Source organism: Emys orbicularis, chromosome 11 (assembly GCF_028017835.1).
Source record: "Emys orbicularis isolate rEmyOrb1 chromosome 11, rEmyOrb1.hap1, whole genome shotgun sequence".
NCBI lineage: Eukaryota > Metazoa > Chordata > Testudines > Emydidae > Emys > Emys orbicularis.
The window spans coordinates 32,688,316-32,706,214 of NC_088693.1; the positions used below are offsets into that span (position 1 = coordinate 32,688,316).

The 17,899-nt window shown below is 42.3% G+C and overlaps 1 protein-coding gene across 1 annotated transcript in view; it reads right to left on the reverse strand.

The window, feature by feature from the left end:
* RBMS1 (RNA binding motif single stranded interacting protein 1) overlaps positions 1-17,540 on the reverse strand; it is a 129,357-nt gene extending 111,817 nt beyond the window's left edge. The window contains exon 1 of the mRNA XM_065412920.1: positions 17,435-17,540. Coding sequence (XP_065268992.1) covers positions 17,435-17,497 — 63 coding nt within the window. The 5' untranslated portion in view covers positions 17,498-17,540. The remainder of the gene's footprint in view (positions 1-17,434) is intronic.
* Positions 17,541-17,899: the final 359 nt, after the last annotated feature.

The window sequence follows — 17,899 nt, forward strand, 5'->3', positions numbered from 1 at the left end:
CTTCTATGCATCTCCTTTCCAGATTGTTATAAGTATACAGAACTACATGGGGCTGTTTCAAGAATGTTTTCCATAAACAATCAGCAGCTCTTTAAGGATGGATTAAAGAACTTAAATTGCTAGACTTTTCTCTAACAATTTAAAAACCAAACCACATTTGTTTAAGGTTGTTCAGATTAAAAAAAAAAAAATACTAGCAGTGTAGTTTAAATACACTTCATAGATATGATTCTCCATTATCTTGCATCTTGTGTAGTCATTTACATCTGTACAAAGTGAGCACAAAATAGGTATACAATACTGTCAAATCAGTTTTACGTCTGTTTTTCACACGTGTAAATGACAGGCAATAGAAAATAAACCCCAGGTATGGCAGTAAGAGTACAACTGTACTAAATGTACTGTCCTGGTAAATATTTTAAAATGCAAGGAAGATAAGGTATACAGCTTGCTCCCATCAAAAAAGGGTCATTTTTGCTGTAGGTCAGGCTGAACTTTAATGATATTGAGTTTGCAGTTCTCCATGTGAAGGAGAACATAGCATCCAGGAAAGTAAATTTCCTCCATAGGAAGAGACACAAATTGAAGAGAGAGAAATGGAATATAAGCCGCTGAATATTATTATAACACCATGCAACATTTGCTGGTTTCCATTTTGGAGTGGGGGGAGGGCGGGTGGAGAATTAGGGATGTGGAACTGACCTCGCAGAATGCCCTGAAGCTTCCTACTTAAGGACCAGATTCTCATTTGGTGCAAATCAGCTTAGTGCCATTTACTACACTGGTGCTGATTTATACCAGCTGAAAACATGGCCCTGGTGCTTTTTGCAAATATCAGTAATGTACAATACCTATGGCTTGGAAAAGGCTAGTTAAGCTTCAGAAGTGTATTAAAATTGAATAAAAATGTGCAAGACAGCAACAACATGTGAGTTAGCTTCTAATACAAAAGACTGAGGAATAAGTTCCGCTTTGACTTACCTACTGATTTCTCGATTTCATTGTGACTGTATGCAGTGTAAATAAGGCCATGGGTAAAATTTTCAAAAGTTCCTAAGTGACTTAGAAACCTAAGTCCCATTTTTCAAAATTGACTCAGGCACTTGGAACCTAAGTCTTATTGCAAGACAATGGGACTTAGGAGTGTAAGCATCTAAGTTACTTTTGAAAATCGGCCTTTGATGCTCTTAAAAAAAAAAAAAAAAAAAAAGTACTCATTGTCTACAACAGTGGTGTGCAAACTGCGGCCCATCAGGGTAATCCGCTGGCGGGCCGAGAGACAGTTTGTTTACATTGACCGTCCGCAGGCACGGCTGTCCGCAGCTCCCAGTGGCCCCGGTTTGCTGTTCCTGGCCAATGGGAGCTGCAGGAAGCGGTGGCCAGCATGTCCCTGCAGCCCACACTGATTCCCGCAGCTCCTATTGGCTGGGAACGGCAAACTGCGGCCACTGGGAGCTGTGGGTGGCCATGCCTGTGGATGGTCAGTGTAAACCAACTGTCTCGCGGCCTGCCAATGGATTACCCTGACGGGCCGCGTGCTGGTCTATAGGGGGGCTTTTGGCACTGGGGTAGCTGCGCCAATGCAAACCCTTGGTATAGATGTATGGCATCAGTGTAAACAATGGCCTGCAGCTTATGCAGATGTAAGTTGCACAGGTGCAAATCAAGCTAGCAGTTCTTTACAAGGAATTTGCTCTAGTGCAGACAAGGTCTTACAAAAGTGCTTTCACTGAACAAAAACACATTGTTTAGTATACCTCAGAAGGACAGCCAAAGTGAATTCTGTTTAAGCCTAGAGGTGGGAGAGACAAGAGAACTTATCTCCATAGTTTCAAAGGAGAGAATATGATTTAGAAGTGCAATTCCCTAATGTCTAGGGAAATCTGGCTAGATAGCAATGAGGAACAGGAAGAGTGTGCTTCTCTGGGTTGCTTTCCCTTTTTAATAAGGAATATGTGCATGAGGGCAACATCTTTGCTTTTTTGAGATCTATCTATCATAGCTGCTCAATCCTCTACTGAAGTTATGGTGTTCACTTGTATGATGTTATAATAACCCCTTCTGCATTCAAACTCCTGGATTGGGGACGGGGGAAGGGGATACTTTAGGTTACACTGCATAATAACCCATTTTCCTGAAAACAGATATTCTACAAAAGGTGAAGAAAATGATAAATTAAATGGTCTTAGAAAAATTTCTATTAAAGGGATAGTCAATTTAAAAAATAGGAATTAAAAATCCCACACATTTTTGTCTGAAAAGGTCTAATACCCACTGGTATTCGTAACTCCCAGGATTTCTGGAACTGAAAGAGGTTATAAGGGAATGTATTCTTTTCATTTTTCCACTTTGTTTGCTTTGTGCATTTGGCAGCACTTTGTGTACCTAATCACTGAAACTCTCTGTGTAGCCAGCCAATTTCTCTTTGTGAGAATGACAGGGGAGAGACAAAACATTTTTAAAAATAGGAAAATGTGACTGTAAAACAAAACTGGCAGGGGGATATAGGGACAGGTATAATACCTGAAACTACTTTAAACACTTTTTTTTTTTTTAAAGTGTATACTTTATGTTGAGAGTTTCCCTTTAAGTATCAGCAAGTCCTACATGGTTCTTATGTGCTACTTCCAATAAACAGATCCCATATTTGTGGCTGGTACCACCATTTTATGTGCAGGTCAGATGACCAGCGTTCTTTATTTCCACATCTACATGACAGTCTTGAATTCACAGCCTGATTCATGTCCTGGTAGAATGGTAACCTACCCAAATTCCTGTTAAATCCAATAGCTGGTGGATCAGAAGGTGGCTTTATTTTTGTTTGATGTTCGTTAGCTCAATGACACGGATATATGACTACCTAAAGTGGCCCACCAGAGCAGTCAGGCTCCTGATATCAGCAAAAAGCCTTATGGTCGGATATTCAAAGCTGCTAAGCATCTACAGCTCCAACTGACTTCAACAGAATTTGTGGGTGCTCAGCACTTTTGAAAAATCAAGTCATTAGTGACTACCAGCTGAAAAGATGAGATGTGTTATGGCAAAGCATAGTCAGGGGGCTTACTCTCCCTTGCACTGCATCAGTAAGAATAAAATTGATGGTCTGGGTCCACAGTTTTGAAGCAGCATTTCCATTCATCAATGATTTACTGAAATCGTTATAGAAGTGGTAAGGATACTGTGAAATGCAATCAATCTGCATGTGCACAACCTTTTAAAACCTTTTGGTAATTTTCACATCTTCAAGTCACCAGTGTAGACTGCAGAACATATTAAGCACAATGACAAACTTTCTAAAGTCACCAATATAAAATGTAACATACCAGCTTTTACTCAATGCAAAACACAGGGGGATACACTCACCTAAAACAGACATAAAAATCAACAATATTTTACCAACAGAACCAAAGCAAAAGAACATTCCCAGTCTAGTTTTACACTTGCCAAGTTCTACACCTAGAACAAGTGAAAAAGCACTGGTTGTCCAGAGGACTCCACTAATGCCCCAAAGAGGATACCCCTCCTGTAACTGCTGGTGGGGCTCCCCAATAGGTTTAAACTAGTGCAATAGGAATGGACTTATGTCTAGGTCCAAGCAGGTTTTGAAGAAGGAGCTTGAGTTGTTGCAATGTCCTGGACAAAGGGTATTGAGAAAAAAAAAAATCAGATCTTGACAAGGTTGTGGGATGGAAAGTGGACTTGTAGGGAAGAGGGATCAGACAGGAGCTTTAGGCTTCAAACATCAGGAGTTAACAATTCCTGGGTCGGGAACGAGAGCTGTTGTAATGTCAGAAAGTGTTAATACAGTTGGCCACATTCTGAGGTCTGGCCAAACTGTGCTTAGTGCATGCCCCAAGGGGGGAAACAAAGATGATTTTACATCACCTTTAGGCCCCTCGATTCTAGGGCCAGCAGAGATCTGATTACTCCTCCAGTGCAATTTTCACCTTACTGTTAATGGCCATTCTAGTAGCAGAAAATCACTTAGCACCCTTTCCCCAGCTGAGCACCTTACCCCAGCAGCTTCAAAGTGGGGTGGCACAGAGCCAGCATAGGCATGCTGAGGGAACCCCAACCTGGCCTGTTAAGCCAGCTTTATGTCCCCTTTATGCAGCTAGAGTGGCACAAAGGATTCTTGGCAATCTTAGAATCAGACCCATTATAGGGACATAACGGTGCAAAAGATTCTTAGTGACCTTAAAAATCAAGCTCATTATAGCAAACAGACTTTAAACTGACATGTATACACTAATTTAAAGGTAGCAAATACATTTGATATTCATGTCTCCCAAACAGACCCACAACTGAATTGTACCAAAATGTTTTTCCTGTGGCCGATCATCATGAGTGGAAGGGAAAAATGCACACAGGGCATGAACATAACAACATACCACATGTGGCAACACTGACTTATTTGAAAAAAAAAAAAGTATAAAAATAAAGCTGCAACACAGGGAAAAGATTAAATTTGAATTTAAAAAACATTTGTTTGAAAATAGTACTTGTAAATCCGCATCAAGAAATGATTATATGTGGAGGTATTTTTAGCATGAGCTTGTCCCTTATCAGAATCAACTAACATCAGAATAATTTCCTTTATAAGTGACATCTTCCATTCTGAAGTTCTCACTGTCATATTACAATTGTGTTTTATTCTACACTTCCTATTATCCTTGAAATCAGAAGTTATGGCAATTATATAGTGATAGTAGAGGTGGCACATCCATTCTAAACCCCTAACACAGTATGTCCCAACCGGTGGTACATATACTCAGAGGTCTTCCAGGGGGTACCCAATTCATCTAGATCAGTGTTTCTTGACCCAGTGCTTGCAGCCTCAAGGGTGGTCATGGGACGGGTTTATGGGGTTTGCAAATGGAGGGCTGGCATTAGGAGGTGGTAAGCAGGGTAACTGCCCCATGCCATAGCTGAAGCTAAGTTACACGTTTCAGCCCCAGGAGGCAGAGCTCAGGCTTCAGACAAGGGTCACAAGGGCAAAACAGGCTCAGTCTCACATTGAAATGCAAGTACAATACCTATATTCCAATGGATAGATTTTATAATTATATGCTAAAATTAGAAAGTAAGCAATTTTTCAGTAATAGTGTGTGCTGTGACACTTTTGTATTTTTAGGTCTGATTCTGTAAGCAAGTAGTTTTTAAGTGAGGTGAAACTGGGGGTACTCAACACAAGTCAGACTCCTGAAAGGGGCACAGTCGTCCACAAAGGTTGAGAACCACAGCCTTAACTTATTCCCAACAATTTGCCTTTGGGGCTGAAACTTCATTTTTTGCCTGAGCCCAGAGATAATTTTTTTTAAAGCGATGAAGAAACACAGACATTTTTTAGTATCGGGGGTAGCCGTGTTAGTCTGTATCTACAAAAACAACAAGGAGTCTGGTGATTGAATCCACCCTGATTGACAGGGCCGGCTCCAGGCACCAGGCAACCAAGCACGTGCTTGGGACGGCACCTGGTAAGGGGCGGCCAATCTTGGGGTGGCGGGGGGCAGCGCAGCGCTCGGCGGTGGGGGGTTCCGGCGGCGTGGCGCTCGCGCGGGGGGTTCGGCGGCGCAGCGCTTCACGGGGGGGGGGGGGGGAGTGTTCGGCAGCTCGGCGGGGGGTGTTCGGCAGTGCGGCGGGGGGTGTTTCGGCGGCGCGGCGCTCGGCGGGGGGTGTTTCGGCGGCGCGGCGCTCGGCGGGGGGTGTTTCGGCGGCGCGGCGCTCGGCGGGGGGTGTTTCGGCGGCGCGGCGCTCGGCGGGGGGGGGGTTCGGCGGCGCGGCGCTCGGTGGGGGGGGGGGGTTCGGCGGCGCGGCGCTCGGTGGGGGGGGGGGGGGGGTTCGGCGCTTTTTTTTGCTGCTCGGGGCGGCAAAAAAGTTAGAGCCAGCCCTGCTGATTGAATTGGCCCTGTCAACACTGGTTCTCCACTTGCGAAGTAACTCCCTGCTCTCCATGTGTCAGTATATAAAGCCTGCATCTGTAACTTTCACTCTATTCATCTGAAGAAGTGAGGTTTTTACCAACGAAAGCTTATGCCCAAATAAATCTGTTAGTCTTTAAGGTGCCACCAGACTCCTTGTTGTTTTTGTAGACATTTTTTAGTTATCGGAGTATAAAAATGGTTTTAAGTTATTAGGAACTTTGTTCAGATGTTTGGAGCTCAAAATAACTGAAACTGCCTTGTCTTAAAACTGAAGTGTTGGCATACACTTAGTCCAGAATTATTAACATATCCTTCACATGAAGAAATCTGGATTTGAAATAAAATTATGAACGTACAACAAGAGCTCTTCAGTGCATGCTTAAGTCAATAAGTAGCACCCAAAATGCTGCAGGAATGGATGTGTGATAGTACAATCAATCATTTTCATAGCCATTGCTGAGCATGGTCTACTTCAAAAGGAGAAGAAGAACAAAGTTAGATCTGAAAACCTTTCTAAGTATTATTTAATGTACGTAAAGCAGTAGAGGGTCAAGAGCCTCAGCTGGTGTAAACTGATGTAGCTCTACTTAAGTTAATGGAGCTATACTGATTTACGCTAGATGTGGGTATAGTCCTATTAGTGCTAAATACTAATACTATAATACAGTTATTATACAGCTCCACTATAATCACAGAGTGCCACAACAGCAACCACTGTACTAACACATGTGCAGGCAGTTGGCCAGGATACTAGCACTATTGCTGGCATCACAGCTGGTGCACATGAGCTCAGCACCTGCCTAAAACAGTGTTCGGTTGTGGGAGGACATTTCACTCCATCTCTACTTCTCCCTCCCTGCCTTGGCACCAGTCTCCTGTCAAACACAGGCAAAAAACCCAAAACTGCTCGAAGTGGCCACTGAGCCTGCCTTCGCGGTATTTTTACCAGTGGTGCTCTATTCCTTGGTACATCAGCACTGCTTAGAAATCCCTAAACAGGACAGGAAATAATTGATGGGGCCCTGGACTGTAGAGGAAAATTCAAGAATGTATTTGTCAAATATAGTAAAGGGGATCTGCTTGCAGATATTCCATGAGTGGATAGATGCTAAATGACAATTATTCACTCAGCTGTAGTCACATTATTATAGTCGCTTCCCATGTATGTAAACTCTAAAGAACTTGGTCCTGGAATACCAGATAAGAACTGCTCAACTTCATTTTCCTATAGCAATAATCCTATCTTTGCAACATGTCAACCCGTGTAACTGTTGAATGCTTAATGTTTATAACCAACTCTAATAATGATTTACAAGTGCATCCCAAATAAGTAAACGATTATGGAGCCATATTACCTTGAAATTGAAAGATTAGGGGCTGGATCCATAAGAGGATAAACTGTGAGTCTGAGTATCTCTGATTTCATTGGTTTCATAAGCTATGTGGTGTTGTGCCCGTTCAATATTTGGAAAAGAGACATCAAGGGGGAAAAGAAGTTAATGAAACATATAGGTTCATAAGTTTTAACGCCTTTGTGATCACATAGTTAGACCTCCTGCATAGGTGAAATCCTAGAGCCTGTAACTCCTGCATTGAGACCAATAATTTGTGACTGAATTAAGTATATTTCATACACAAAACTTTTGCTTACTAGACAGAAATAGGACTCCTGCTGAAAGAAACATACTTTCTCCCTTAACTGAATAAGCAAACTACAGACTTCGGCACTGGTGTCACCAGTCCAATTTCTTACTGGAACAGATTTATTATAAACAACCATAATCCTAATTTGGGGGCAAATCCCAATTACTTTACTAACACGAGTATTCCCCTGGACATCAATGAGACTACTCCTGTATGTATGGCAGGCAGTATTTGAACACTGAATTTAGTCACTTGGATTCTGAACTGTGCACACGAAGCTTTATGACTAATTTATTCTTGCACCAATGCATACATATATATTTATGGCTGCGATTACACTTGGACGCTGAACCATTAATTTCAGTGATTTAAAACTTTTGGGGGTGGGGAGAGTCTTTGTAGAGCTAATAATTCCAGGTTATTCTAGATGGGAGGTGTCATCCCCTCACCCCAATTTTTTTGGGGGGGAAGGGCAGGGGCGTAGTTGACTGAATGGAATATCTTCAAACCACTCCAACCCATCTTACAGGCTCAAATACTCAGATAAATGAGTGCATTTCAAAAACAACATAAATTAGTACTGAAATATACTATATATAATGTATATCTTTATAAAAGCAACAATGATGTTAATAAAGGGCAACATTAGAACTGAGATCACACAAGGTCAGGAACTTTGAAAGAGTGGACTCCACAGCAAGAAGAGGTTACTCAGATTGTGCAGTAACTGCAGTTCTTCAAGATGTGTCCCCCTATGGGTGCGCCATTTCAGGTGCACATGCAACGCTTGAGCCCTGTATCAGAGATTTTTCCACTAGCAGTGCCCGTTCGACCCATACATGCACCTCCTTGTCCAGGCACCTATATAAGGATGTGCGAGAGAACTGCCCTCAGTTCCTTCTCCAGCTGAATGTCTCCACAGAGAGCAGTCCAAAGCAGAGGGGAAGGAGGGTGGGTTGTGGAGCACCCATAGGGAGACACACCTTGAAGAACTGCAGTTACTGCACAAGGTGAGTAACTCCTCTCCTTCTCTGAGTAGTGTCCCTGTGGGTTGTCCACTTCAGGTGATTTCTAAGCAGTTTCTCCAGAGAGAGAAGTGGTCTCTGAGAAAAGGCTACAATTGTCGAATGGAAACCCCAGGAGATGGAGCTATGGTGTCCTGGGCATAACTACTGCCAGGGAAATGGACCTGGCGGCAGTGTCTGCAGCATCCACGGATGCCTGAAGAGCCGTCCTGGCCAATAATTAGCCCTCTGAAATGATGGATTGGAATTGCCCCCTCTGTTCCTGTGCCACATGTTCAATAAAGGCCGTCAATCTATTCTACTTTGTGAAACTGAATTTGGCCATGACCGCCTGATAATTTTCAATCCTGCAGTGCAGAATTAGGTAGAAGGTGGGAAAACAAGAAATCAGAGTCCTTAGGGGGAATGTAATACTTTTTAATCCACCCCTTTCCACACTGATAGAATAGTAGCAGGTGTTTGCCACACAGTTTTACCTGGATCCAGGATTGCCTTGCTGATGGATATGCCACCCTGAAGTGTGTTGTTGACTGTAGGACAGCCAACATCTCATGTTGTGAATCCCTGACCTCTTCCAGTAGAATTTGAAGAGTGACAGCTATCCTCTTTATGAGGTCTTGCAATTGCTGAAAACTATTGACCATGGAAGGTGGTGGAGGCATAACTGCTTTTTCTGAGGCAGCTGGTTGTGGAGGAGAGGACTGAACAACCCTAGTCTCCCTTTGAGATGGTACCAGTGGTCTGGAGAATTGCTGTTGGTAAGCAGCTGAAGGATCCCAGTATGGCTGTGAGGGGGGGAAGGAAGAGGCATACAGGAGAGGAGGTGGCATGCAGGGTTGGTTCTACCATCCTTGATGATGGTCATTATCTTTTCTGTAACTGTCAACAAATGGGTTCCTGACAGGACATGTTGGGGAACCCTGGACTGAAATAGAAAAGACTGATTGGAAGTCCCCTTCATCATCTTCATCCAGTGGAAGAGTCCCCAGAGAAAAGGATGAAGAGTCTTGCAGAACAGGGGACAGTATCAGGCTGGAGACTGAGGACTTGGTACCAAGAGAGACTTCATACCCGCGAGGAGCAGGGATTCAGGCTCATCTGATACGGACGGGTTCCTTGTGTATCGACACTCTTACGGTACTGAGTAGGGAATTGGTACCGACACAGTAGCAGAAATGCAGTAGCTTAAGCTGATGATACCATCAATGGCAGGTGTGCCGATGTAAGCCGCCCTCCCCGCGATGGAGTCTGGCACTACTGCTTGCTCTGTACTGAGGGTATCAAATTGGTAGGTGCAGACTGAGGGATTGAGTCTGCTGGTACTAGAAAGGGTCGCTTACCCTTCTTGCCCCTGATAGAGGGTACTGAAGCCCTGTCAGAGCTATGTCTCTCCCTCAACCTCTGGGGCTTTCCAGCTCCATTGGTATCAGTGGAGGAGTCCTTTGACTCAACGGTACTGAGCCAAGAGGTAGAGGCTGTAGATCTCGTAGGGGACCTGGGCTTTTACAAAGCAAGCTCCTTCAGATGAGAGTGCATACTTCTCTTTTTGGGAGCCCGCTCAGAAGCCTCCAATGATCTCCCCCTTCTCAGGGGAAGCCTGCACCAAAACAGATGGGGAGCTGGATTTGGCCGGAGACAGATGTACGAGGGCAGTCTCCTAACCTGACTCAGACGCTGGTTGAGTGCTCCGTCATTAACAGTCTCAGCTTAATCTCCTTGTTCTTCCTTGCCTTCAACCTGAGGGGTAGGCAGAAATTCCACTTCTGGGAGACATGGGACTCTTCCAAACAATGAACACACTTAGAGTAGCCATCATTTACTGGGACAGCCTCTTGGCAGCATAGGCTGCATGTGAAACCTGGTCAGCCAGGCATGCCCCTCCAGGAAGACAAGGCTTCCCAAAGAAAGAGAGGAGGAGAAAAAACAAAAACAAACAAACTATCCTCTCACTGTTAACACTTACGTAATAAATATAACTACTGAGGCTGTCAAGCGATTAAAAAATTAATCGCGTGATTAATTGCACTGTTAACCAATAATAGAATAAATATTTTGGATGTTTTCTACATTTTCAAATATATTGATTTCAATTACAACACAGACTACAAAGTGTACAATGCTCACTTTATTTTGATTACAAGTATTTGTACTGTTAAAAAACAGAAATAGTATTTTTTCAATACACCTAAGTACTGTAGTGCAATCGCTTTACCATGAAAGTTCAACTTACAAATGTAGAATTATGTACAAAAAAACCAGCATTCAAAAATAAAACAATGTAAAATTTTAGAGCCTCAAGTCCACTCAGTCCTACTTCTTGTTCAGCCAATCGCTCAGACAAACAAGTACATGTACATTTCTGGGAGATAATGCTGCCCGCTCCTTGTTTACAGTGTCATCTGAAAGTGAGAACAGGCATTGGCATGGCACTTTTGTATCTGGCATTGCAAGGTATTTACATGCCAGATCTGCTAAACATTTGTATGCCCCTTCATACTTCGGCCACCATTCCAGGGGACACGCTTCCATGCTGATAACGCTCGTTAAAAAAATTATGTGTTAATTAAATTTTTGACTGAACACCTTGGGGGAGAATGGTCTGTCCCCATCTCTGTTTTACTCGCATTCTGCCATATATTTCATGTTATAGCAGTCTTGGATGATGACCCAGCACATGTTCATTTTAAGAACCCTTTCACTGCCGATCTGAGAAAACGCAAAGAAGGTACCAATGTGAGATTTCTGAAGATAGCTACAGCACTCGACCCAAGATTTAAGAATCTGAAGTGCCATCCAAAATCTGATCAGGACGAGGTGTGAAGCATGCTTTCAGAATTCTTAAAAGAGAAGTCTTAAATAGAAACTACAAAACTCGAACCACCACATAATGAAAATGAACATGCGTCGATCTGTACTAAAAACAACTAATGATACTAACAAAACAAACAACTATAAAAAGAACATGAAATAGCGGAGGCACACTTAAGTTGGGCACGCTAGAGATTCATCTCAGGCTGAGGCAGTAACACCCAAACAAGTTAAACTGTAGTTCTGATTCCTTCAAAAGTTTTCCCTAAATTTGGAACACATTCTGAGACCAATTAACTTTACGCCAAGGCTAAGGCCAGGCCTATACTTTAATTAAACCAGTGCAACTCTGTGTAAAGTAGTGTTAAATCCATGTAGTTAAACCAGTGAAAACTCCTGTATAGACACACGAACTGATTTAAACCTGGTTTACATTGATATTAGCTTAAGTTAGTGGCGCAAGCTAAATCAATAGAAGCCGATTTTTAAATTGGTTTAAGAGTGACCACACAGGAGTTTACACTGGTTTAAACTAAAGTCTACTAGAAACAATTTGGTGAAACGTGTGCAAGTTGTGTGCGGATACGCCCTCTAACATTTGAGTTAAAAACAGTGCTAGTTTAAGTTCTCTGCCTAGCTAACACATGGCTCTCCCCCCACTCTTCTCCCCTCTCTATTTGTAACTCATCCGTTCCCTTTCCTGTTGCATCAGGAAACTCTAAATACAGTGGCTTCTGCAGGGCGCTGTTATAATTACCACAGTGTACTGCAACTGTGAAACTTATGCAAAGTATGTAACAACTACTTCAACAAACTAGAACAGGCAGAATTTAATGTGGTTATTTTGGCTTTCTAGAAATCCTTTCTAACAGTTCACCAAGAATGAAAATGATACATTTTTTGGAAAATATTTAATTTGGCATAAAATTTTTAAGACATAACATTTTCCCCTAAGCAGCTCTCGTTATAAAATAAAAGCATCTGCTTTACAGACCACTAAAAACTTTCATAAGAAGTTGAAGACAGTGAGCTCTGAAGGAATGCTAGCACAGAGTTCCTAGTCTCCATGACCTTTTATAACTTTTGTTTTATCCTGTTTCTCAAAACAAATCTAGACCAATAATAGAATCTTTAGAGCTGTGAAAAATGCACTCACCAGTACAAAAGAGATATATTAGCAACAGCTACCATTTTCACCAACTCCTGTGAGAACATATTTTAAACCACCTTCTGAGGATTTTATTTACTTGACTTTAGTTCTGTGGTGATGTATTATAAACCCTGTCAAGCCTCTGGAAAAGGTTCCCCCCACCCACTGAGTAATCCTGGTTTAAAGTTTACTACCACTTTCTGAAATGTGTTAAGTCAAGCATTCTTCAGAGTTGAAAGTTTGAAAAAAAGAAACAACAGACATTCAAGACAAAACATACACTTCTGTTTTCTCCCAATAAGCAAATATATATGTTTGTGTACACACACACACACAATCATATAATATACATATACACATACTTTAAAACAAACAATTAAGCATTCAAACAAATAGACAAAAGGATAATCCAGCAACCTGTAAGAAATCTTAAACAGCAATTTCAAATTTTTCAAAATACAGAAAAACATAATCACTTTTTCTAATCTATAATGTCATATCTGACTGGTTAGGGCGCTTCCTTTTAGTTTCTTTCATTCAAGTTTGTATTATACCTATAGAAACTCACTGATTGTTTATGCGTGAGAGATCAGATTTGCTCAGTGCTATACAAACATCTTTATAAGACATTACAAAAAAATAATATATGTAAGATTTCTCTGCACTGATGTTTAATAGAAAAGCTGAGAGTCTGTAAGGTCATTAATGTCAAACATACTTCATATGCAACTGATCAGGTCAATGCAAGGAATAAAATAATACAAGTCTTACCAATTTGAAAAAACTATTTAATCATAATACAGCAAACTAACAGTTATAAACTAAAAGTGTATTTGGTCTCTTTCTCCAATCCCTTCCCCTCCCCCATACATGCACACTCATAGAACAGTACTGTGTAAGAACTATTTCTTAGATTTTTCTACAGAGTTTCATGCTTTAAATTCTGACCATGCCAGTTATACTCCTTGATCTCTCATAAATTTAATGAGGTCGCTTGACATACACGTTTACAAAAAAGAAAACTGAAGCAAGAGGAGAAAAAAACCCCACGGAGCTGTCAAATGGTATATAGGATTACAGGTATAGCATCTTGATACTTTAAACCCATCATCCTGAAAGTGAAACATTTTTTTTACCTGAGACTAGCAATGGTTTGCTTAATTTAAATGTTTTCTAAATGTCAGTTTTATCTTCAAACTCCAAGAAAACCCCGTCTATGACATAGAAATTGCTGTGAACAGAGCTACATGAAAGGATTAATCAACAGCATTGTATGTCAGTCTCTAAACAAGGCCAAACACTGAATCAGAGTTAGATTCCTCACGTGCAGTTACACCCAGTTAATCTGCTTGAAAGCAGCAAACTATGTAAATCTACTTATACTGGTGAGATAAACATTACACTCATCAAAATGTAACAAGAACCATTGTTACCAGGCAAAACTGTTAAAAATAAATTAAAAAAAAAAAATCACTGGGCTTTCTTACAGCAGCTCAGATACTGATCCAGCATCTACTGGTGAGACTCAATGGTTACTTCATCCTAAACCTAAATAGCTACTTGCTCTGGCCCCCAAAAATCAGAGATGAGGAAAAGTGGGCTGAACACAGTGATTTAAAACCCCAAATCAAATGACTACAGCAGCTCTACAGATACAAAGAGCAGATGGAAGGGAGGAGGCCCAATTTTCCATCACATTGGCATTACACGGGCGTAAATATGTTGACTTCGTTGTTGCTACCATGGATTTACATAGGAAAAACTGAAAGGGGAAAATTCAGGCTCCCTATATACGTAGGTTGTAATGAAGAGAGATCTAAAAGAGTCTACAGCAGAGGGTGAAGAGGTATTACCACTTATTATAGACTCTTCACAGTAAATAGAATATCCTCCTTTAGAAGAAGAGTGAAAATATTAGACTGTATTTAGCCACTTTCACATAGCACGTATGATCACAACTGTTTTGACAGACAAACTACTGAAGGATAAAACCAACTGGGATAGGCAATGCATTGTCCACATTCTTCAGCCAGACTTGAACTTGCATTCTGTTTTTGTCAGGGCATTACCTGCCAAGTTACTACTCACTTCTGCAGCTTCAAACTTTGACATGAGCTCAGTAAGAGCATTTTTAACGTGCTCGTCTGTCCGCAATGCAGGCAAATCCTATTTAATACAGATGACTTCAGAGAACAGAGCTTGCTACTCACCCTACCACTATAGAAGAGGAAAAGATTAGGCACCACCCACCTCTGTCTGACCTGAAAATGAAGTAGCTGACTGGCTCCTAGGAGCCTGCGTACACAGAGAGATAGAAACAGATAGCAAGCATAGTACTATAATCACAGATTCCTTTGTAAAATGAACATTACTTTTAGGCAACAAATAGATTGTATCAGTGAAATCCTGGCCCCATTGAAACCATTGGGATTTTTGCTATGGATTACAATGAGGCAAAATTATATTATAATTCCTTCCCACTAAAGCTGACAGCATACTTCTTTCCTTTTGCTGATAGATTGCAGTCAACTTTCAGCAACAATCTGGCACCAACCAGAAATTTTGACAGAAAAAACCAGATTATTTTATCAAAGATTCAGGATTCTAACAACATCTTACACCATTCTGCTACCACTTATAAACACATTATAATTGAAAAGCCAGCATGGGCTATCCCAGAGTATTTACTTTTCATTTTTAAAATTCTTTTAACTTCTTCTCTGGCTCATATACTGGATACTCCCTTTTAACATAAAAGAAAACCAGCCTCTTAGAATACAAATACAATTTTTTTGAAAATGGATTAGATTGAATTGTACATCAATAAATCTACTTTATATCAAATGGAGGGTTAGACTCATATCCTGTGACACTAATTCATCCATGCAGGTGAAGTCTAAGTGAAAATGAAATCACCAAGTCACTCTTATTCCCAATGAAGTCAATAGGAGTTTTGCACAGACTTCAATGGGAAAAGGCTCAAACCCCAGCTCCCTATGTAGGAAATGTTTGAATAGAGAATGGCTAAACACTAACAAAAGAAAGCTCTGGTACCCAGGGTCTTAGGACTACATAATACCCATGCATTCATTTCTTCCTCTACTACTGAAAAAGAAAAAAAAAAGTCTGTTTGTTTTTCTAATTCAGTCAGGCCTTTTAGTTCTTTGAATCTAAGGAGTGCACTGTGAAAAGAAGAGCATCTTATCAGCATGCTCCAGACCAGCAGGCTAACTCAGATCCTTACACAAAACATACAACCCTTCAGTAAAGAGGCCTCACCCTTAGAGTTGTCCTCCCTATCTCCTTGCTAACACCCTGTTGCACGCTAACAAACAAATGAACACACCAGACTATATAGTGTCTAATACATTGGCTTCCCTTACAAAGTATGCAGACACACGATACAAGAGCTGAACTATGGTTGTATCTGGGGGATTTATTTATTTTTTAAAAATCACCACCCAATAATCATATTTTATTACATACAGACACACACTTCAAATGCAAGAAGCAATGACGACACATTGTTGGGTGTCATCTGCAGAATGTTGTTGAGATATCATCATAAGTGATTTGTATTGTAAGGATGTTTCTTTAAAATGGGGGAAGAGAGCAGCAAATTATGAAAGCTCACTTAAACTCTAAGTAAAGATAAACCTAATGTACACCGTTGCACTGGTTAATTATCATAATCCTAATCATTCACATGCTTACCTATCAGAGAAACATACATGAATTTTAATTTTAATTTTTTTTTAAATTAAAATCAGTAATTCCATGAAACCCTGTAGTAAAGTGACGCTCCGTTACAATGTGATGTGATCTGATATTTCTATCTTTAATGCATCCCAACTCCAGACAGAATGACAATGCCTCCTGCACCATTATGATGATAAATTAATTTGTTTCCACTGCTAAGGGGGGGGCAGACTCCAAAGGTGATTTGTTTCCCCCTCCCCAGCCCACAAGAAAATAAATGACAGTGTGCGGTGGTGGTGAGTTGGTTGGGGGTTTTTTTGGTCAACCAAGCATCTTGCCACTGACTTCTAATCCATGTAACCTTTTCTATACAAGCACAGGGTCCTCACTTTTTCTGACAAACCTGAAGCACATGCTTTTTGTTTGTTTGGTCAAAGGTTTAATTAAAACTGGTCTGTTTTGTAATAAATACTATGTGACAAAGCCAATACTAAAAATCAGAAACAGGAAACAGTTTTCCTAGTCTCTCCCACCCCCACCGCAGCAGAGGATGTTGGTCTAACCATTCCAGCTGTTTTCAAAACTTAAGATGCTAAAATGTCCGTTTCAAAACAGTTCCATAGATGTGAATGGTTCAAGTTTATCAAAACTATCTGTCTGCTCATAAAATGTCACAGGATTTCCCTTGTACTGCTATGGGGCGGGGAGAGCGGGAGGGGGGTGGGGGGAGGTGAAGCTCAGCCGCGACAGCCGAGGTTTTTTGGAGGGTATGGGGGTTTTTGTTTTGAAAGCACGTTCGTCCTTTTTGTCATTTTATCAGAAAGGAAAACATTCAGCCTGAAGTTTCGATTTTCAATGCATGTTGCAACTTCACTCCTTACCAAAAAAAAAAAAAAAAAAAAGTCTCAGCAAAGCCAGGGCTCCCTGGGCGGCACACAACACGCCTCTTCGCTGCTAAGGCCACCCGGCTGAAGTCGCCTGACCGACACCAGATCGCTTCTCTTTCGGGTACTCAGCAAGGTCACCACCACGCAGCCTCGGAGAGGGGACTCTCGTCCAAGGCAGCGGGACGGGCGCAGCTGATCGCTAAGAGACTGGAAGTTACAGCCCCTGCCACTCACCCCCCCCCCCCCCGACGTACCCACTCCTCCCCCTCCCGGGGAGGGGGAGCGCTGCTCTCTTACCTGTTTCCTATAGGGAGTCCTGCTGCCGCCCGCCGGGTTACTGCTGCTATTGGGGAAAATCATCGCCCCGCCTAAGCCCCAGCTTCTCCTCGGGATGGGCAGCAAGTTTTGTGCCAACTTGCGCGCAGGGGCGGCTGCGGTGCGGGGCGAGGTGCCTCCCTCCCTCCCCGGCGGCGGCTGCTGTTGCTGCTGCCTCCCAGCCGGAGTTCCGCGCACGACGACGCCTCTCTCCCCCTTCCGCTCCGGGGATCAGCCGCGCAGCGCCTACCGTACGAGCAGCAGCAGCCGCGACCGAAGAGAGTTCATTGATCTGGCGGCGGCGGCAGCAGCAGCAGCAGCGGGCGCTTCCCCAGCAGCGGCAGAGCCGATCCCACCTACCAGCGGCCTCAACCACCGCCCAGAGAGAGAGCAGCGCCGCAGGAGACAGCCCACAGCAGGCTCTGCGCCCGGCCCCTGCGCCCGGCC